The sequence below is a fragment of the Lycium ferocissimum genome, chromosome 7 (assembly GCF_029784015.1).
Source record: "Lycium ferocissimum isolate CSIRO_LF1 chromosome 7, AGI_CSIRO_Lferr_CH_V1, whole genome shotgun sequence".
In the NCBI taxonomy this organism is placed as follows: Eukaryota; Viridiplantae; Streptophyta; class Magnoliopsida; order Solanales; family Solanaceae; genus Lycium; species Lycium ferocissimum.
In genome coordinates, this window is record NC_081348.1 from 24,704,758 (window position 1) to 24,726,280 (window position 21,523).

Below are 21,523 nucleotides of genomic sequence, written 5' to 3' on the forward strand. Positions count from 1 at the left end.
CTTATTGTACATTGCATATAGTTTTTAACTATCTAGATTGTAATTTAAAATATTGAATTAATCTAATTTAATTTAGCTTAAAAAATTAATCAAATTGACTTTCAAAAGCAAAACATGACAACTAATATAGAACGAAATGAGTATTACGTATTAGCTGTTTTGATTGAGTACAGGTCTATTTCTTGGGTCCATGTTCATATATAGTATTGTCCGCTTTAACTTAATATACCACACATATTTTGTCTTACATAAACTTCATTTTCTTTCCTTCTCATATGAAATTTCAAATTTCACTAAAGTATCTTGTGGGTATGTTGTTGTAGTACTAAAGTATCATGTACTATGTAATTTAGAAACTTACCCATTTTCCCCCTTGAAACGTATCAAAGACTTTTCGAAAAAATTAAAGGAAACAGTCCCTTCCACTAGGAATTAATACATGCATCACAAAACCGAATGAAATACTTTACATTAAATTTGAAATGGACAAGAGGGAAGACAAAAATCATAATAGCACTGTTGAGGAAAGCCTGCAAGCTAAGTAATTTACTTAAATTGGGTTTTGAAGAAAAAAGTTTTGACAATTAACCTTTTGCCATTTAAGTTCAGAGGAAAAAATAAATAAATTATACAGGATCTTAAAAAAGAGAAAAAGGACTTTTTCTTGCACAAACAGAAGGGTAGGCAATTAGGTATTAAAATTCATTTCTCTTCGCAGGCTTCCGTTTGACTATAGATTTTAGGAGCATATTTTGAAGATTTTGTTTGACCATAGAATTTTGACAGATTTTGAAAACAAATCTTCAAATTCCAAATTCCGGGTCAAACCTATTTTTGTGCCAAGATCTATGTTGATCTTTTCAAAACTTTTTAAAACTACCCCAAACTTTTGTATTTTATACAAAAGCCCCATTTATTTATGACCCAACTAATTCTATAAACCATGTTCGTCGGTCATCTACCTCGTGAAGAGATTATCATACAACGTGGAAGATTATATTAAAGAATAACTAGTTATTACTGTTTTTTTTTCTTTTCTTTTTCTTGCACAAATGGATCTTTGTATTGTAATTCGAATTGTAGTAACTAGTAAGTGTGTTATTCGCAGTTATTATTAAAATATCATGTTCTGCATAATTGGGATTATCATGTATGTATGTTTTGTATGGTTGGATATTCTTGATAGTTTTTAGAATTTATGAGTATAAGTAATATCTCATGTTTTTCCAAAATAAAAAAATGAAATATATTTTGAAAAACTATGGCCAAATACATTTTCAAAACTTGAAAATTTTTACCCAAATCAAGTTTTTCAAAAAAAAACTTGGAATCTATGGCCAATCGCTGGATAGTCACCAATTTATGACAAGCCAACTTGGAATGAGGAAATTAATAACCACAAGTTAAATTCCAAAGTCAAAAACCTACTAATTAAATAACTTCTAAAATGAAAGACCCTTCTTTTATACAGTTTACCACTTCAATTTTATCAAAATTAAATTGAATTACGAAGTTGTTCTAAGAACCTGGTTATGTCAGTTACTAGTTTGAAAGTCCTGTCTTTTTCCCGACTTTGACATGTTTTGGCTTACACCGACGTGTAACACGTAATGTACTGTAAAACTTTATCCGCACTCAATTACGTTTACACAACTAAATAAATGCAAGACATATATCTCTAACATAAGGGGTCCTTTTATACACAATAAGTTTCTCCAGACGCATTAGTCAAATGAAGAAACTATCACAACATGAATAAAATCTTCACCTTTTGCCTCCTAAGGGATAAATAAGATGGGTAAATAGGATGAGTAATAAACAATTATAGGTTGTGTTGTTTTATCCGAGGACATGATAATAACGAGGTCCAAAAAATGGCATACTATAGCATAATTACGTAAAAATGCAACTATTGCTTAAAGGGAGATCAAAGCAAGTTAACATTAAAAAATCAATTAGTTGGTCTACTAATTACATTTCTTAAAACATTATCATCTCAGGGAATAAAAACTCCAGTGATTTCCATGTTCAAAAAGCAAATTGTGAAAAGATAATCACAGAGCGCATGCAGTTGCTGATGCCTCATATTTCTTAGCTGGGCATTCAGCATGTATAAGCATATAGTACAAGTTTCACTTTATGGGAACTTAAATTTACTAATTCAGCTCTTTCTATCAAAATACACTTTATATATATATATTTTTATTTGTACAATCCTGGCATTTTGTCCGCTAACAAAATTCGATTGATTCACTTTACGTACTATAATGAGTAACAAACAATATATATCAAGTTCTACAATCGACTTTATCGGGAAAATATATCAATTGTTCCTCTATACTTGACTTAGATAATTTCTTATCTATTACTCTCGCAGTCTCAAATTTTGTGTATCTCTTTTACACGTCCCTTAAGAAAATAATACTAATTAAGAGGAGTTTTTGATTATTTTACCTTTATTTATGTCTTAAGATATAATTTATCTTCATTGAATATTTACTCTATTTATGTGTCATCACTCCATAATTCAGGTGTTTGTATACCCCACTTGTGAGTTTACAGCGGAAATGTTGTTGTTGTAGTAGTGGTTTTCAAGAATAATTACTACTAAGGGTAAAATGAGAAAAAAATTGGATTTGTCTTGAACTTCTAAATTGACAAATAATTTGAGATAATTATTTTTAGAAATCACGACAGATAATTTGAGACGGAAAGGGTAGTAATATAACTATAATTTCTTCAAATTCTTCTTCGAAAAGTAAGTAAATTATGGTGAATCCAATTTAAGAACACAACAATGACTACAAAGCTCTGTTTCTCCTTCTTCCTCTATTGGCTCAAAGCTTCTCCAACCATTATCAATTGCTGACGTGTCAAACACGTGGACTTCAGTCTTTGTTTTTAAAATCTCACCTGGCATTCTATAACCAGCCAAGAAGTAAAGCTGAGTCCCTATAGGTGCCATCGTGCAAAATATTCTTTCCATATGTGGCCACGTTGCCACCGTGGCTTCTGACGTGGATATTGGTGAATGTGAGCCATCTACAATATTCCACATATTTAGTTTTTTATCATAGGCTTCAATATATCCCTTCCATGCATTTAAGCAATCGCCTGTGCTGAATAATTTGCCATTAACGTTAACTATTTGATTAGGTGGTATGTCTAGGTCCCACATTCTTGCCAGGTACTCCCACTTTTGTGTATGTGGATCGTACAGCTCAGCAGAGCTTCTTTCCATCATATATGGTCCTTTACTATCACTATTTCCCCTTTTAGCAAATCCTCCCACCACATAAATTTTACCTGTTAAAAGAAATAGAGAGACAGAATTAAGGGATAGCTTTGAGGCCTAAAAAGTATTACTAATACTGTTTTCAGTGTACCTGGGCAAAAAAATAAAAATAAATCAAAAAGCTTTTAAATTTAAAATTTTAAAATGTAAACACACTCCTCAAAGCTAAAATCGTTATGTTTTACTATTAAATATAATTATGAACTTTTGTATTTTGAATTTCAAATTGTAAATTACAACAAAACTTATATGTACTCTAGTATTACATAATGGAAAAAACATCAATATATATTTTTTTTTGAAAAAATGAGATTACATATTTCTAAAAAATCTCACCGATCACTTTAAAGTTTTACTTTGACTGAAACTAAGAAAATAATAATTAGTGAGGGGCTTAAGTAGGAGAAATTGCGCGGTTTTCCCTTCAAGTGGCCTGGTCTTTAACCTTCAAATGGGTTGGTCTTTAAATTTTTACCTTTAACAATCGAACTTATGTGTAGCGGGGCATATGTTTTTTAAGGGCGAAAGACATAACTTGTGGGATACTATAATGCAAAAATATAAACTTATGCACCGCGAAAAAATTATTTGTTACGAGGGACTTAAAGACCAACACAAAATAGGGGGGTAAGTCCAATGGGTCATTTGCACTTTTGTCGTTGTGCTGATCATTAATTTTTGTCCTTCAAGGCAAACAACTTTTTCGCGGGGCATAAATTTATATTTTCGCATCATAATATTTACAAGTTATGCTTGCATCCTTAAAAAACTTATGTCTCGCTATGCTGCTATGCATGGGTTCGATTTTGAAAGGGAGCCCCTTTCACACCATTGCCCTTCCCTCTGACCTAGCCCCCTATGGGCTTAAGTGGGCCAGATCGATCTGGACTTAAGTGGGCTGGAAGTGGGTCAGCCTGGCCAACTTGACAATATACCTGATTGTGTAAGTTATTATCTTTATACAACTTAAACCATCTCATCATGTTTCAAAACATGTTAACATTACCTTGCCACGCCACGCCAACAGATTTATACCTCAAGGTGCTCATATTTGGTAACGGTTTCCATTCATCTTTAGCAGGATCATAAACCTCAGCAAAAGAGGTACCCTCAGCACTATCCAACATTGTTTGTCCACCCGCAACATAAATTTTACCATCTTTACAAGTGCACGCAAAGTTATACCTCGGTATAGCCAAAGGTGCACAAGTAGACCAAATACCCGTGCAAGTATTGTATTTAAGCACCAAAGATCGCACACTTAGGTCCTTTTCGTGTGCAAAATCGATAGGGTCATCGCTAACAACCTTGTGACAATGTCGCCCTCCTATTACAAAAATTGTTTCGCCAATGGAAACCATGGCGAAGCTTTTTAGCACTTGGTTTTCGACAAGGCCTGGAATTGTAGTGAGTCGATGCCATGAATTTGTTGAAGGATGATAAGATGATATCCAATTTGACATGTTAACGTTAGGAGTGTAATCTTTTCCACAAAAAGAGGCATATATACGATAATAAGGTTCATCATTTTCTTGGGATCGAGTAAGATTTCGTGAAGGAGATGGAATGGAACCCATGTTTATTTTTTACTTATTGATTTTCCTTGGGTTGGGAGAAGGGGAGCCTTTTTTTAGTGTGACACGGGGAACAAGATATAGGGAGGGCCAAGGGAAAATGCCAAAGAACTGTTGGAGTTTATTCCTATGAATTTCTTGTTGCTATGGATGGTAATTAACGTATATAGTATATATAAGGAAAGTAGTTACTTTTTCAATTTAAGTTTTATGCAAAATTGACAGTATATAATATTTACACTATTATATTGTTGAAATATAGGTAATAACAAGTAATTATATATAAAAAACATTAATTAGTAATCTAAATTAAATGATAAGTGGCCTTTTATAACATGCCAAATCACCTGTGTTTGGTGTTTTGTATTACAGTAATTCTTTATACTATCCCTGACTCACTGTACATAACTTAATTTTTTAACTTAATTTTTTAATTTTATTTTAATAATTTATTATCCTCTTCATAGTTCAAGGTCCAATTAGGAGGATATTTATAGTGAATCACGAGGAAAATTTTAATCAAGCTTGGAGATGCTTAGGAATGGCGACACTATTTTTCGTCTCCATTGGAACGTTAAGCCTTTGATTATTTCTAGGTTTTCTTATGGTGCAAAATTTGATATTTTCACTTAAATACAAGGCATTTATTAATTTATGCTTCTGTATGAAATTACTGTCGGATTTCCCCTAATGCTGCTTTATCCTTACGGTTTAGGTGAGATATTCTTGTTTTATTTAATTTATTTCTCTCTACTTTTGTAGTCTTTGGTTTATGGAATTGTATTTGCTCAATCCAAAGGAAACAAATTAATTACATCACCCTCAACGTGCCTCTGTGAAATAACTTTACCGTGGGATAACTTTGTTCAAAACGAGAATATGTATGTCAGTTGAATCATATTGGAAATAAAGAAATCGCTATAATTTCTGACTTTCATTTGACACGACCTATTTCAATCTTCCAACATCATCATGCTACTTGGGCCGGAATTTTTACAATCTGTTTGATACGGCCTATTTCAGTCTACTAATAGTTTACCCAAATCAACATAGACGTTTATAACTTGGAACTGTCCTAAAATTGTGCCAACTTTTTTATAAAATGAAATTTCTCTTTACGTATCAATAAATTATTAGTAGAGTGACTATTAAAAAATTTCTATTTTCCCATTGACCACCAAAAAATGTTCAGTGGTTATTTTTCACTGAATTTTAGTGGAAAATATCTAAATAGTAGTAGTTTTTTCACATAGAAAATTTAGGAAATTTCTCAGTGTTTCAATGGGAACCTATTTCTCGCTTGGTGCGAATGAAGTGAGAATGTCGGTGGAAAAAACCTCTATTTCTAGTAGTGGGTGTCAAATGGGCGTGTTGGCTGAATTTGAGGGGGTTAAGAATAGATCAGCTAATAACTAAGTTATTAACCGGGTCAAAGATTACTTGGGCTGAAAATGGGCTAAATAATGATTCATAACCCAACTTGCCCAACTCTCATAATTCCAATTCTAACCTTAATAATTGTATTGCAAATAAACAGAACACTTATATGAAGAACGAGGAAGTAAATTTCATCAAGTGCCCTCAATGAGCCCGTTAGAGTCAGAAATTTAATTATCAAAGCATATATAGAAGTTTATAAATTAAATTTCATGTTGATATCTTATTAGTAGGGGCCGGGTGAAAACTTTTTCTCCTCCTCCTCAATCTCTTTTTCTTCATTTCTTTTCTTTCATATTAGCGCAGTTAAGCATGGAAGTCGAAACACAAACGAAGACTCGAACCAGGGGCGGAGTCATAGCCAAATTTGTAATGCACGTGAATTTATGGTCTTTCCGTCAAATTAGGTATTTTATGTATATATTTTTTAGAATTGACCTAATAGTATCTGCTTACACCATGCTTCACAAAGACTAAATGATGCACTTTATTGAATGGTGAGTTATTACGTATATGAAGGAACCAGAATTAGTTTCCCGTTAATATTTTCTTTTTCTTCTTTTTTTTTAGTGATACAACCATGTTATAGAAATGTTAGATTCGCCGCTTCCTCAAACAAATCCTTTTTGTTTTTTTGCATGGACGACGCACTCAAAGTTGTGTCTGTAAGTAGGTTCATCTCCCTTTTCATAATCCCCCAAAAGACTAATGATATTTCAGCAGTTCCTTTGCGTGCTCCCAAAGGTCGACTCACGATATTGGCAATGACTTCACTATAGTGGTTTGTCGCTTTCGTAATTCCTTGGCCCACACAAAGAGAAACCACATACGTATTGTAATCCACACACGGCATGTTTACGCCAAAATAATGAACGATAGATTGTATGTGCAATGCTTACATTTTATCACTTAACAACGTTTAAGTTTGATGCTCCAAAGGAACACGCAAGTATAGATGATCGTCTGAAGTAATATAGAATTTAAAATTCAGATATCGTACCCACAGAGAATTAGATTTTATACCGTTCAACTAATTCAAATTCCATTGTAACTATTTAAGAAGGTGAAAATCAAGATGTTTGTTGTAACTAAACTATGACTGAAAGTAAACAAATAAATATGAGTATTTTGTGACTGAGACAATTGTGATGAAGACTGTAAGATTATAGATGAGAAAGAGTTCCAGGGTCATGGCTTTCGATAATTCAGTTAGTCTTCAGACAATATTACCTATCAGATAGTGTCTAATTAGTGAAAAAATAATTAAACAAATTAAGCACAAGAATAAATAAGTAACCCAAAAGATGGAAATTCAATAGATAATAATTATTGTCAAACCAACTATAATGTCTTTGTCACAACCCTAGAACTAAAGAGTTTAGCTCCACATAGACATGGAGGAAAAATAACAAATCATCTGAATAAAAACGTAAAAACTAGTACTACAGAGAAGATAAGATAAAACCCTGTAATTACGGCCTCCACAGCAGCTCCAAGCTCTCTCTAGGTCAAAAGTTTTGTAATTTATAGGGTACCAAAAGACCTGGCCCTTTTAAAATCAAATCCAACTCGGACCGGAAAAAATAGTGGGCTGCACGTACACACCCAAATAAAGTTCAACGTCTTTTCTCTCTGTGCTTGTACGACGCGTGCTGATCGCACGTCCACTTCCTATTTTCACATCGATGTCAGGTTAAGCCTGTCAAGTGGGGGGGGCATATAAATGCGGGTCACATGGGGCCCGGCCATAGTTAGCGGGGATTGGAGGAGGAAAGGGTGTCGCCCACCCTACCCGGTTAGCAGTACATAAGGCTAAAGTGGGTCGGCCGAGCCGAATTTTAATTATTTTAAAAAAAATTCTAATACTAAAATTTATTAAGTTTGATACTTTAAAATTTAGTTGTTGTCAACTTTATTTTAACCATCAAGTTCCTTAAATTATACTTTGGCCCTATTTTCAATCTATAAATACTATTAATTCTTCTCCATATTGTCTCGCAATTCCCTACTCTCCTCTTTCCCTAAATTTACTACTCATCTAAATCTCTCTCTCTCTCTCTCTCTTCCAACTTTCAAGTTCAAATTTCAAAATTTAAATTTAATGGATAATGATAATCCTCTACCTCCTCCTCCAGTCCGGAGATCAATTTCAAGTCCGATGTGGTTGCATTTGAGTGAGTAGACGAGGAACATGTTAAATGTCAACATTGTGGTCAAATATATCTCCATAAGTCCGAACCGGTTTTTGGGGGTACCGGTCCGTTACGTAGGCACTTGGACAAAAGGCACAAAATTGAACTTTGAAGTTTATCTCTTCTTTAAATTTCTCTATCGATGATAGCGTTTTGAAGTTTTCTTTTGTAATAAGTTAACCGTTCAAGTTTGTATGTTTTGAATTTGCAATGTTATCAATTTAAGTTTGAAGTTTTATTTTAAATTACTTATGTAGTCTTGTATCACATTCTCAACTTTTTATAATTTTTAGCACTTAAATAGCCGTTGGGAGTCTTCATTCCAACAACATATTCAAGATATACACAAATATACCATTAACATATACAAGATATACACAAATATACCAACACAAATATACCACTTAAATTTTTTTTTTTTTCAAAAAAAAAAAAAAAAATTAAATCGGGTAAGGCGGACTAAAACCCATTGCCGTGAAAGGGGCGACCTAAAATGTTAAATCCAAATTTCCCTAATTTTTTTCCACTACAAATTTCACCCCACCACCCTATTCTTGGGTTGGGGCGGGCCGATTATGGGCCGGTTAGGTAAAGATCCCGAGCCGACCCGGCCCAATTGACAGGCTTATGTCAGGTAAAGTTTTCTTTTCCTTTTGCTTTCTCCAATTTGTTTTCTTTTTCTTGTCTTACATTGGAATATTAATTTTTTCATCTGCTGCCAAGTAGAATGTCCATTTGCGTTCCATGTTTATTGATTACTTTGTTGCTCCACATTAATAATTCTCCGAGTAGATAACTTGAATTGCTCTCCTTTCTTCATGAACATCTCCTTTCTTCTTGAACAATTAATTATCACAACTTATTATAACTTCACTCTTTTTGGCCAATTTTTTTCAATTCTCTTCCTCTTCATGACATTGTATTCCTTGCACAATAAAATATAATACTAAGCACAAATCAATATAATAGTACTCAAAAGACAATTAAAAGTATTAGAATGTGAGACAATAATGGTTAAATATACGTATTTGTGGCCGAACATCAAAGTTATATGTATGCGAATTTTATATGAATATCTTTATTTGGGCACCAATTTCTTTTAAAAAGAAAGATTCTTTGAACTCATGATCTAAACACTTAAATTTATGTTATTAAGGTAAAATAGGAAGTTTACTAAATTGTTTTTAAATATATAGAAGTGTTAGTATATTTTGTTGAAAAAATTGAAAAGAATAGTGTGTCACGTCTCGATAAAGGAGTACGCATATTAGATTTCTTGCTATTCCTTCTTTTTTAAGTTGGCGCTACATCCTAATTCATCACGTGTGATTGCAGACATCCTGAATTATGAACCTTGACAAATTAAGCTGACAGAGGAAAGGTATAAGCTACGCAATTATTTTGGACCTTTAGTCTTGATCTTTCTCCATCGTCCATAGAGAGTTGTTTGTTTGGTAATAAGCATTATAGATGCAAGTTTTAATAAAGGAGGAGAAAATGTGTTTCACAGAGCGAGAATTACTATTAAAGACTTCAGATCGTTTTGTATTTATGCGTTACACTATTGTTTGGGACGTAGCCAGTTCTTTAGCTACGGGCTCGACATAATTCGATAGTTTTAGTTCATACTCGTATTTATATTAAAAAAATAATTTGACATGTATATATAATATATTCATAACTCAATAACTAAAAAATTATAAGCCAAAATTCATAAATCAAATTTTTGGCTCTGCCTCTGACAACTGTAGCAGTTTACTAGCCGACATTTTCAAAAGCAGCAGTCTTGTTTTGTCACCTTCATGCAACCTCAACTATTGTTCTTCTCAGGATTTTTTATTTTTAATTTTTTAACAATATTCTTCTTAGGATTCAAACTATTCATTATCTCACCTTTCTCTATCAACCAACTTGCGTTGTCACACATTTGAAATAAAAAGTTATACTCCCTCGGATAAAAAAAAAGTCATTTAAAATTTCCGCATTTGCTCTTAAGAAAATACTAAGCAGGATAAAAATAGGTAATTTGACTAAACTATCCCTAATTAAATAGTCATTGGGATTTGATCATATAACACTTAATAGGGGCAAATATGAAAAAACAAGGTTAATTCTTTCTTGATTTGCCAAGTCTTTTTTGATCAAGAAAAAAATAATTGTGAATTTCTTTTTTTTGATCTAGAGGGAGTAATGTTCTTGATGGTGGACTAGGACTCGGTGGCACGCATTGGGTGCTCACCTTAAAATCAACAAAAAATATATTGCTTTGAGTAAAATTCAAACCCGGCTACTCCATAGCTTAGCCTAAAACATACAACCTTTTAACCAGAGCACCAAGATCTTTTATTGTCTCTGGGTGCTATTTATTATTTTATATCAAAACTTTCATATTTTCTATACGTTGATGTCAGATGCCATTAATGGGTGCTCGAGCACCAAAACCTAACACATGGGTCCGCCCCTGTTATCGAGACAAATGATTAAACCTTTTCGTGGGATAGTAAATCTAAGTGGAGTGGGCATATATTAGTGAGGGGAACAAAATCTCAAAATGTATCAAAACGACAAGTACATATTAGGTCATGAGAGTTGTGGCCATGTTTCTTGGGGACCATCAGACCACTCTACCATGATATGGAATTCAAGTATCTAAAGTTGAGTATATATTTATATTTTCTTACATATATAGAGCACTTCATAGTGCATTGTAAGTTATATTTTTTTAATGTATATGGTGCACTTGACCAAGTAAATAGATAAATATGAAAGAGACTTATCCTTTTATTAGAGCCAAAAATAAAGAAAGATGTATCGCATTTATGTACTTTACTTTAAAATTGGAAGATGTATAAGCAGTTCTAAAATTTTGTTAATCAAGTTAATTAAATGTTTTCCTCTATGTTAATAAACATTTTTGGTTATTTAGTTATGAAAAAGCTGCTTTAGGACTTTATATCCACTTTTAGATCCCACTTACTTTAAATATGCTAGTAGAAAACTGTTTTGTTTAAACCAAATTGGACACGTAAATTTAAAGCAGAGGCAGAAGAAATACTAACTTTAGCTCTTAGCAATGTAACAGTTGTCAACCTTAACTTCAACATGCTTAATCCATAAATTATAGCCAACATGCTGATGATCGCAACTGATCTTGATTAGCCACTGCTAATCACGTACAATTTTATATAAAAGCTATTGGTACTCTGACTCAAATTAAATTAGTATTAAATTCTGATACTTATGTTAGGAACAAAACTTAAATTATGAAAAACCACCATAGCTTACCGGATTTGTCATATAATAACTAGATGCGGAAGCACACCTAAATCCATGAGAGATGATAAAATTCTCTGTATAGTTATTACTATCTTGCAGATCAAAATGTGAGCGGCTCTCTTTTCTAATGATAAGATATCAAAAAAGAAATAGTATGTCTAATTTAGGGATCATAACCCTAATTATAGTTGCAAACACTTATGTATTTCTAATTTAGCTCATCATTAAATTAGAAATTATATATTTGGTTATCTGCACATAAAAACTCATACTTTGTGGGGTGTCTTAGGCCTGCTTAACTCAAACTTTAGCAGATCACTTTTAATTTGGATTAACTTTTTAATAATAGCAATCAACATACATCTTTTTTTGTGTGTGCACGGAGGGGGGGGGGGGGGGGGTAGGGTACGGGGGATGCGCAAGAGACTTATTCTTACAATTTTGATATGACCCAAAAGAAAAGAAAGAAGAATTGCAAATTTTATGAATTACGCCCTCTGTCTCATATTACTTGGCTACATTACTAAAAATATATGTCCCAAATTACCTGTTCATTTACAAAATCAAGATAAAATTAGTTAAATCTTTCTCATCTTACCCTTAGTATTAAATGTTCTTGAAAAAAGTTAATATTGATTAGAATGTATTTATTGGAGAGAGATAGGGTAAGATAGCAAAATACATCTTTTATTTATGATTTCTTAAGGGACGTGTAAAAGGAAAAGTGGCCAAATAATATGGGGACGGAGGGAGTACATGGTTAACACTTGTAATATTCGACTGAATAATTACCGCATTCTAGTTAATCACCCATAAGCTGTGCTATGAAACCTCTTAATTGTGCATGCATTAAGGATTTTTAGTAACACTTCGTTGCTAGTGCATCTAGGAATCTTGAATTGACTCAAAGCAGCCCCATTTCGTATGTAATATTCCAATATCTTCTTGAAAGTGCCTCTCTCCACAATGTAAAGCTCTAATGGTCCAATCGATTTTGTTCTTCTTGACACAACATACCCATGATCCACAAAAGAAGCATCCATTTCTCTGCAACACTCATCGAGTACCCTTTCATTAATTTCCCCTTTGATCTCCCAGTAAATCACATAGTGCCCCGGTTGCTTTGTCACGTTCGCGTGGCTAGTGAAATCTATTAGCTCGGCTCGTCTTGCCTTGCTTAGTATCTGTGAAGCTCTTTCCACCACTAATTGGAGGTCTTTTTCGGTGTTTTTATCGACGTTCACTGTCAATATCAACTTTCTCCTGCATATGAAGTTAAGTTTGGGGGTCTTCTTGTAAAAACTGGCCACTTCTACCACATCCCCTAATCGATATCTATATAGACCTGCAAAGTAATAACGGTTCAGATGGGTAAAAGAGAAATCGCGAAGTATAATATAATTACAAAGAAAAATAGAAATTAGCTACAAATTTGTAATTAATCTGTCGCTAAATATTCCATAATTGACAGTTTTTTTTAAATATAATTCGTCACTAATCCATCATTAAATAAGATTAAGGATGGAGTTTTGTTGTTCAACCACAAAAGTTGTATAGCGCTAATTCCTATTTTTTTAGGTAGCATATTCCTACTTAAGTATAATTCAATCTGGCGCGCATGACCCCAATGTTATATACAATATGATTTGTTATTAAAGTTGAATTAAGCTGGCTCACCAATTTCTTTCCCAATTGGGATGCATCTTTAACCGGATAGATTGACATATTGGTGAAGGTCACATAACTAGTCTGCGCAGATTGAGCATAGAATTTACGGGTTCAACTGAATCCAATATTTTTTTGACATGAAACATAAATATATACTGCTACATAAAAACTACCAAAATCTCAACAAATGTAACAAAATTCATGTATTTTACATACCTGTGAAAGTAGTAAGGACAATTTCATATTGTTGACCAATCTTGACTTGAGCTAAGGGCACAGGATCACCTTCTATGAAATCATCATTTGCTGAATTAACATTACCGTTTTGGTAATTATAGTTTGACTTCTGTCTATAAAGGGGTATGAACTCAAAGTAAGAAAAAGTGGGTATCACTGCAAAAGTAACTTTCTCTGGTGGAGTTTTAGGATCCACATTTACTCCAATCCAACTCTCAGTGGAGCCATAATCAGCACTCACCAGAGGCAATTCCCCTGCATAATGCCTTAATTTTGTTAAATATGGCTGCATTGACCCTGTCATTATTGAGTAGACATACTTAGCATTTGGCCATAATCTTGGAATTATGCTAAACCAATCTGCTCTTTCTAGCTCCTCACAAACATTTTCAATTCTTGAAGCCAACTCTGGATTAGGTTGAGTGACACCTGTTGATCAAGACAAAGAAATAATTAAAAATATACTTTTTCGAACAATTTAAGCTTTTACCTGCAATGGTAAAATATTTCAACATTGACATCAGAGAAGGCTAAGAATCTTCCGTTCAAATCCATCGTTATTAAAAAGAATTTTGACGTGAAAGGCCAAAGAAGAAAGAGTGGGGCACGTGAAGGGGCATGTTGGAGACATAATAATATAATTAAAATGTACTAGCTCACGTGAGGGGGCGTGTTGGAGACATAATAATATAATTAAAATGTACTAGCTCTTTCTAGCAGTTTCAGCTTTTAAATGAAATGGTCACTTACTTCAATATTGATATCAGAGCATGCTAATAATCTTTTGTTTAAGTCTCACTGTCACTCATTATTAAAAAGAATTTTCACGTGCTAGGCTAAAGAAGAAAGAGTGGGGCTCATGTGGGGCGTGTTTAAGACATAATGAAGTAATAAAAAAAAATACTCTTTCTAACGGCTTAAATTTTTAGATGAGATGATAACAATACCTAACACGGCTTTTCGGACTCTGGTTATGTTGATACTTGAACTAAGACTACCTTCCCTAATGTCATGGCACAATTCCTTCCACATTTCTTCAAATGATCTGAATGCTTGTACTATGCTATAAGCAAAAGTTGAGGTAACAAATTCAACTTCATGTGAAAAATATAAGCCAAGGAGGAGGTGACAATATGTTGATTGTCTGTAGTCTCCACTTGAAATGACTTCTTCAGGGCTGCAAGTGAAGGACTTTGTTTGTTGCTGTTTAATCTTGAATTCATCACTAGCATAATAGTGAGTTGTGGCTGTTCCTGCTATTACTCCTCCTTTGGTTTTACATTGTTTGCTGCTGTATATGAATTCAAGAATTTTTCCTCCTTCTCTTGTTGGATAAATTCTGTGAGACCCCACCATGCAAATTAAGCAAGAAATTAGTAAGCCTTAAATATAATTAACTACATGATGAAAAAGATATGCAACCTGTTTAGCCAAACTTTCAAAATCTACTTATTTTGAAAAGTGTTTTTTGCTTGAAGTACTTTTCGAAAACATACTTTTGGAGAGTAGAAATTTGTGTTTGGCTAATCACTCTGAAAATGCTCTCGTTAATATTAGAGCAACAATCTCTATTATATTTGATCAAGGTTTCAAAAGTGCTTTCGAAAAAACACTACTTTTTTCATGTTCTGAAAAATTATTCTGCTACTTTTCAAAAACACTTGTTTTAAAAAGATAAAAAAAAACACTTTTAACTTTCAGAAACTTGGCCAAACAGGCTAGACTTTATATACTATTGAATATTTACCATACCTTGATCTATATGCTGCTGCCAACTTGAAAATCTGAAGAGTAGTTTGGGAGCTATGGTGAGTAAAGGGCACAAATTTTTGTCTTCCTTCAGTGGTTCCAGAACTATACGCAATTTCCACAAGTAAGAAAACATCATTTAAGGCATAGTTAATTAATACAAATTTCAACTTTTTCTGAAAGAAGGAAATGTTTCCTAAGATTTAAAAAAAATTGCTGGGGTTTCTTTCAGTGCATTATTAATGAAAGATAGCACGTACTCCCTCCGTCTCATATTACTTGTCCACTTTTCTTTTTATACACTCTTTAAGAACTCATAAATAAAAGTGTATTTTTACTAGATTACCCTTATCTCTCTCCAATTAATTGCACTCGAAATCAATATTGGTTACTTTAAAAAATAATTAATGTTAAGGATAAAGTAAGAAAAACTTAATTAATTCTATCTTGATTTTATAAATGGATAAATATTTTGGGACGGATATTTATAGTAATGTGGACAACTAATATGAGAGGGAGGGAGTATGTACTTTTTGTCATGTAATTACTAAGATTAGACTGCCTTTCCTTTTCTAGGTACATTATTTGATTGCCAAATTAAGGCCCAAAAGTATGCTCCACGGCAGTCCACGCTTCAAACAATGTAAACCAAGGAAAATAACTCTATGTTGCATTGATCCTTCATTTGTGTCGACATACCCTATGTAATAAGGGTGCAAGTACTTTGTACGGATATTTCAGAATTTACTAAAAAAAGTGCTTTGTTCATCCGAACCCCTTTCTACAAAATTATATACTCTCTCCTTTTTCGAATTACTTGTCACGTTTCACTTTTCAAGAGTCAATGATTAATCTGTGAAGCTAAATTAGATTAAATTAATTTAATATTTTAAAATTAAAATTTAAATATTTGAAAACTACAGGAAAGCACTACAAGTTGCAATTCATCTCTTGTAAGTATTTTGAAAAAATACATGGTAAAATGTTGGTCAAAATTTATATAGTTTGACTCTCAAGAAGCGAAACATGACGAGTATTTTGGGACAAAGGGAGTAATATCAAATTTGTGTTTGTTATTATATATAGTAGATGTTGAATTCTCTTTGCTTCTGCATGTGCATAGTTCTTTATAATTTGAATTCTCTAAGCAAAAATTCCGACTTTGCTACTATTTCACTAAGAATTGACAAAAAAACTGATGTACCCATATCAAATAATTTACGCAATAGCACCAGACTTACTCTAGTTTTGGTTCAAACTTTCTACCAATCACGTATGAAAAAACTTATTCACCCAATAACTTGTCTTTTTAGAATTTAAAACGTATAAACTCAAAATCTTAACGACAAAAAAAGCTCACCTCAAGGATAGATTGGTAATGGGCTGTTGAGTGATGAGAGGAGTTGTATCTCCATCAGCAATTCTTTGTGTAAAAGGTTCTAAATCTGCATGAGAAGAAAGAGGGACCAAAGAGGCATATATTGATTCCAATGCATTTTCATCCAATATTTCTTGAATTTTAATATCTCCAAGCCATTTCTTGAGATACTCGACACCATAGTTGAGTTCAAGAATCTGTCTAAGTGTCAGCCGTTGTACGGCGGCGGCATCCTCGGCAACATCCTCGAACCAACGTATGATGTCTGTTTCTCTGTGCTTATGATTGAACTCTGTTTCATGTTCCATTTGATAGGCCTGGGGCATGCAGCCAGGAGCAATACATTATATATAGGGTATGTTCGGCATGAAGGAAAATGTTACGTTTTCTAGGAAAATGTTTTTCAGGAAAATAAGTTCGGTTTTTACTTATTTTCTTGTGTTTGGTATGTACGCAAAATATATTATCTCAAAAGTATTTGTGTATAATCTAGATAAACAACATGAGAAGTGGGGGGTGGGGGTAAGTAGTGGCGGATTCAATATTTTCATTCAGGGTGTTCGGAAAAAAAAGAAGCTAAATATATACTGTAATTTTTTATCGAGGGTGTTCGAAAAGTTAATATATCGTATGTAAAATTTACTCTATATATATATATATCTTTGTAATTTTTAGTGAGGGTGTTAGGGTGAGCAACTCCTAAATTTCAAATAGATCCGCCCCTGGGATAAGGTGGTGTGGGGCGGTAAGAATGATGACTCCAGGGATGGGGTGAAGATAAAGTGTGTTGGAGTATGAAGATGACACAATTAATGTGAAAAGCCACTAGTGAAACTTATTTCAAAAAAAATTTGACCAATGGATGAAAAATTGAAACCTCCATAACGAAAACACCCATAATGTTTGTTAGCTTGTTGGAATGACCTTCAGTCATTCGTCTGCTTTTAAAAAATTGACTACTCATGAATCGACAACTGCTTATCTTAGAATTATATAGGAGCTAGCGACCAAAATTTCGTAGAGTTGTTGCTTCGTCTGTGAAAATGACATCCCCTCCATTGCACTTTACTTGTTATAATAAAAAAGGGAAACTTGTATAAATTATTGTACGACTATAAAAGCATCTCATTAAAAAAGAAAAAGGTAAAAAATATTCCTCTATTTTTATAAATTGGCTATTTTTATCCTCTACAAGTTGGGGCTAAATCTACCCCTCTCATTATAAGTTGAAATTAAATATATCCCTAGTTAGCAAGAAAAGTTTTAAAAAATACCCTTCATTTCTAATATATTCATAAAGCGCAGTATTGGAATTAGGTGTATAGGCACCGCGCGTGACATTTAACTTATTCTATGTGGTGCCTACGTGATAATTTAAAAAAAAAAACAATTTGAAAAATGATTTTTTTTAAAAACAAATCAGGAAAAAATGACTTTTATTAAAAATTTGATTTTATAAAACAGAGAAAAGGATCAAAATAGTACATTATCTTTGGGTTTGGACCTAAAACCATACATGTTCTTTTACATGGAGCATTAATAATCCATTATTTTGCATAAGTGGTGCACTTTTAGTCAACTCCCAAATATTTTGTTAAAAATTTAATGAAAAAGGAAAAAATAACTCTGCACTATTAGAAAAGGTCTAAAAATACCCTTCATTCATCTATTTTGCTAAAAATACCTCTCAATTCAACTTTTTGGCACATTTATGCCCTTTGACTAACGGTCGATATTAAATTTTAAAAAAAAATTATTTAAATTACACATGGCATTTTATTACTGGAAAATTGAATTTAATAAAAAATTGGAAAATTGAATTTTTTTTAAATAAAATATCTGGAAAAATGTTTTTTTTTAAATCAGGAAAATTGATTTTTTGGTCCTAAAATTTTTAGATTTTCATGATTTTATTTTTGGGACACTTTAAAAAAAAAGTAGGAAAAAGTAGATTTTTTTTTCCAAATCTGAAAATTTGGATTTCTATAAAAATATGGAAAAAATGATTTTTGCACAAAAAGTGTGGAAAACCGTGTTAAAAAAATGCAAAAAACTTTTTTTTTTTAAATCTAGAAGAAAACTATGGAGTATTAGTTTTTCACATTTTACTTTTAAAAAATTCAATTTTTCAGATTTAAAAACCAAATTTTAATAAAAAATTCAATTTTCCATATTTAAAAAAAGAAGAAGTAGTTTTCCAGATTTAAAAAAATTCCACATTTGTTTTTTTTTTTTTTTATAAAAAAGGGGCTTACCACATTTTAAAATAATAAGTGTTCAAGATTTAATAAAAATTCAATTTTTTCAGAATTAGAAAATCGGACTAGAAATAAAATGCCATGCGTAATTTATATAATTTTTTTTTTTAATTTAGTGTTGATCGTCAATGAGCATAAATGAGCCAAAAAGTTGAACTGAGAGATATTTTTAGCAAAATAGATGGATGAATGATATTTTTAGACCTTTTTTAATAGTTCAAGGGCATTTTTGCCCTTTTTTGTAAATTTTTAACCGAATATTTGGGAGTTAACTAAAAGTGCACCACTTATGTAAACATAATGGACTATTAATGCTCCATGTAAAAGAACATGTATGATTTTAGGTCCAAACCCAAAGATAATATACTATTTTGGTCATTTTCTCTTATAAAGCACGTTTTTTAAAAATATATTTTCAAAAATTTGATTTTTTATTAAAAAATATTTTTTTTAAATCTGGAAAACTGTAAAGTGTTTTTTTTTTTAAAGTGTCCTAAAAATCTTTTTTTTTTTAATCTGGATTAATTTTTAAAAAATCTGAAAAAACTAATTTTAAAAAATCATTTTTCAATATTCCATTTAAAAAAAAAAAAGGGTTTTATAAAATTTAAAAAAATCAAATTTTTAATAAAAGCCATTTTTTCAGATTTGTTTTTAGAAAAATCAATTTTTCAGATTGTTTTTAAATAAATTGCCATGTAGGCACCACATATAATAAGTTAAATGCCATGTGCCATTTATGTCGCCAATTCTAATGATTAGGCTTGTTTATGTGAGAATATGTTAAAAATGAGGGGTATTTTTGAATACTTTGCTAACGGTAGAGATATATTTGGCTCCAACTTATAATGGGAGGGATAGATTTGGCCCCAACTTGTAACGGAGGGTACAAGTAGTCAATTTATGATGGTAGGGGAGTATTTTTGACCCTTTATATATATAGAAATGCGTCATTTTTTTAGGATAGATTAATAGAAAAATAATGTCAAATAAAGTGGACAATATAAGTACTAAATTTAATTAAAAAAAGGGGGTGTGTGTGTGTCTTTTTTTTTCTTTTTCTTTCTAATGAGGTCAGGAGCAGAGGTATAGTGGCGGAGCCGGAACTAGGATTTTCACCTAGGAGTGTCAAAATATGAGAACAAAACCATACGAAGAAATTAAGAGAATTCATCGCTTAAAATATATACGTAACTTTTTTACCTATCTAGACAATGTACTTTTTCGGCGAATGGGTGTCAACCGCCACTGAGAGGTACAAACGTGCAGTTCTGCCTGTGAGTTTGATAGAACCAAGTAGCTTTGGTCAAAAGCCTATATTTGTATTTAGAAATTCATTTTACATATATAAATAATATATTTAAAAACCCTAATAAGCTTCATTTTCTAGAATCCAAAACTCATAACTCAAAATTATAGTTCCGCGTCAGCCAACAGCCCACATGCATTATAAAAATATCATTGTTGTTAGCATTGATATGTATGGTGGAGGAATAGTCCTTTTGATCAAAATGAATTGAAGAAGAGAGCAACCCCTCGATATCTCTCTCAGAATAAATGTGTACCAATGCTTTATGGACCATATGATATCTGTCATCAAAATGCAAAAGAGATTCCATTTGGTAATTGGATGGAGATGAGAGTACATACAGTTATAAGGTGGTAATTGGATGGAGTTGAGATATTTTGGGGTACGCTATTTGCAATTGGTGGTCTTCCAATTATGTTCTTTGGTTCTGTGTGTCAAATTTAAGTGATCAACGGTACAAATATTAACTTTGCCATAACCGAATACCTGCTACTTTTGTCTACCAATAAATCACAAAATGAGAAGGGCACAAAAAGTGATAATTAAGGAGAAAAATATACAATCATGGACTTCAAAAACTAAAGAAGTGAGAGTACGATCGATCACTCCTCCATAGAAATAAAAATAAAAAGATGTAAGAGTTTGTATTCTTTTTATTTGATTTTGCAGTCAGTTTATCACAATGTGTATTAAATTCGTAATTTTGTAAGTGTCAGAAGTCATTCATGCGAATAAGCCTATTCTACTGTTGATAAGTGATAATCAATTAGAGGACACACGTATGACCGTTATGATTGCATCAAATTGTTAATGAAACTTGGTCGAGGACTCGAGGTCTGATGCATCTCACGCTTGAGAAATTAGTAGACACTGTTAGGTATCTTGCAGACGTGAACGAGTTACCCAAAGAGGAACGAATCTCCAATCTCATTGAGTTCAGGACCCAAATCAATAATAAAGACTCCCCCATTTAGTTTCATACAGATAAAGAGATGGCGTCATTGATATCGTAATCCTTTGCAAATTTATTTTTAATTTTATGTTTTTTTTTTTACAAAGGGAATTTATTTTAACACATTAAAAATCTGAAAATAACACACCAAAGATCTTTACAAAACCATTTTCTTGTTTTCACATTTCGAAGAACTAT

General features: G+C 32.3%; 2 protein-coding genes across 3 annotated transcripts; both read right to left on the reverse strand.

Moving 5' to 3' along the window:
• Positions 1-2,767: 2,767 nt before the first annotated feature.
• On the reverse strand, positions 2,768-4,872 carry LOC132062046 (uncharacterized). The gene is made up of 2 exons (XM_059454696.1): positions 4,302-4,872; positions 2,768-3,306 (listed from the first exon to the last, which is right to left on the reverse strand). The coding sequence occupies exons 1-2, from the start codon at positions 4,870-4,872 to the stop codon at positions 2,768-2,770; spliced, it is 1,110 nt and encodes a 369-aa protein (XP_059310679.1).
• A 7,415-nt stretch (positions 4,873-12,287) lies between these two features.
• Positions 12,288-20,883, reverse strand: LOC132063974 (indole-3-acetic acid-amido synthetase GH3.10-like). 2 transcript variants are annotated; one of them, XM_059456778.1, is made up of 6 exons: positions 20,715-20,883; positions 16,789-17,123; positions 15,432-15,533; positions 14,627-15,018; positions 13,659-14,108; positions 12,288-13,119 (listed from the first exon to the last, which is right to left on the reverse strand). In XM_059456778.1, exons 2-6 carry the CDS (start codon positions 17,112-17,114, stop codon positions 12,581-12,583), a joined length of 1,809 nt encoding a protein of 602 aa, XP_059312761.1. In that variant the 5' UTR covers positions 17,115-17,123; positions 20,715-20,883; the 3' UTR covers positions 12,288-12,580. The 2 variants fall into 2 exon arrangements, with proteins under 2 accessions (XP_059312761.1, XP_059312760.1); XM_059456777.1 differs by lacking the exon at positions 20,715-20,883 and having other exon boundaries at positions 16,789-17,187.
• Between the last annotated feature and the right edge of the window lie 640 nt (positions 20,884-21,523).

Coding starts and splice junctions, on each gene's coding strand:
- LOC132062046 (XM_059454696.1), bottom strand. CDS start 4,872: ATGGGTTCCATTCCATCTCCTTCACGAAATCTTACTCGATCCCAAGAA. Junction 3,307..4,301: donor TGTTGGCGTGGCGTGGCAAG/GTAATGTTAACA, acceptor TTCTTTTAACAG/GTAAAATTTATGTGGTGGGA.
- LOC132063974 (XM_059456777.1), bottom strand. CDS start 17,132: ATGCCCCAGGCCTATCAAATGGAACATGAAACAGAGTTCAATCATAAG. Junction 15,019..15,431: donor GCAGCAGCATATAGATCAAG/GTATGGTAAATA, acceptor GGGGTCTCACAG/AATTTATCCAACAAGAGAAG. Junction 14,109..14,626: donor AGTCCGAAAAGCCGTGTTAG/GTATTGTTATCA, acceptor CTTGATCAACAG/GTGTCACTCAACCTAATCCA.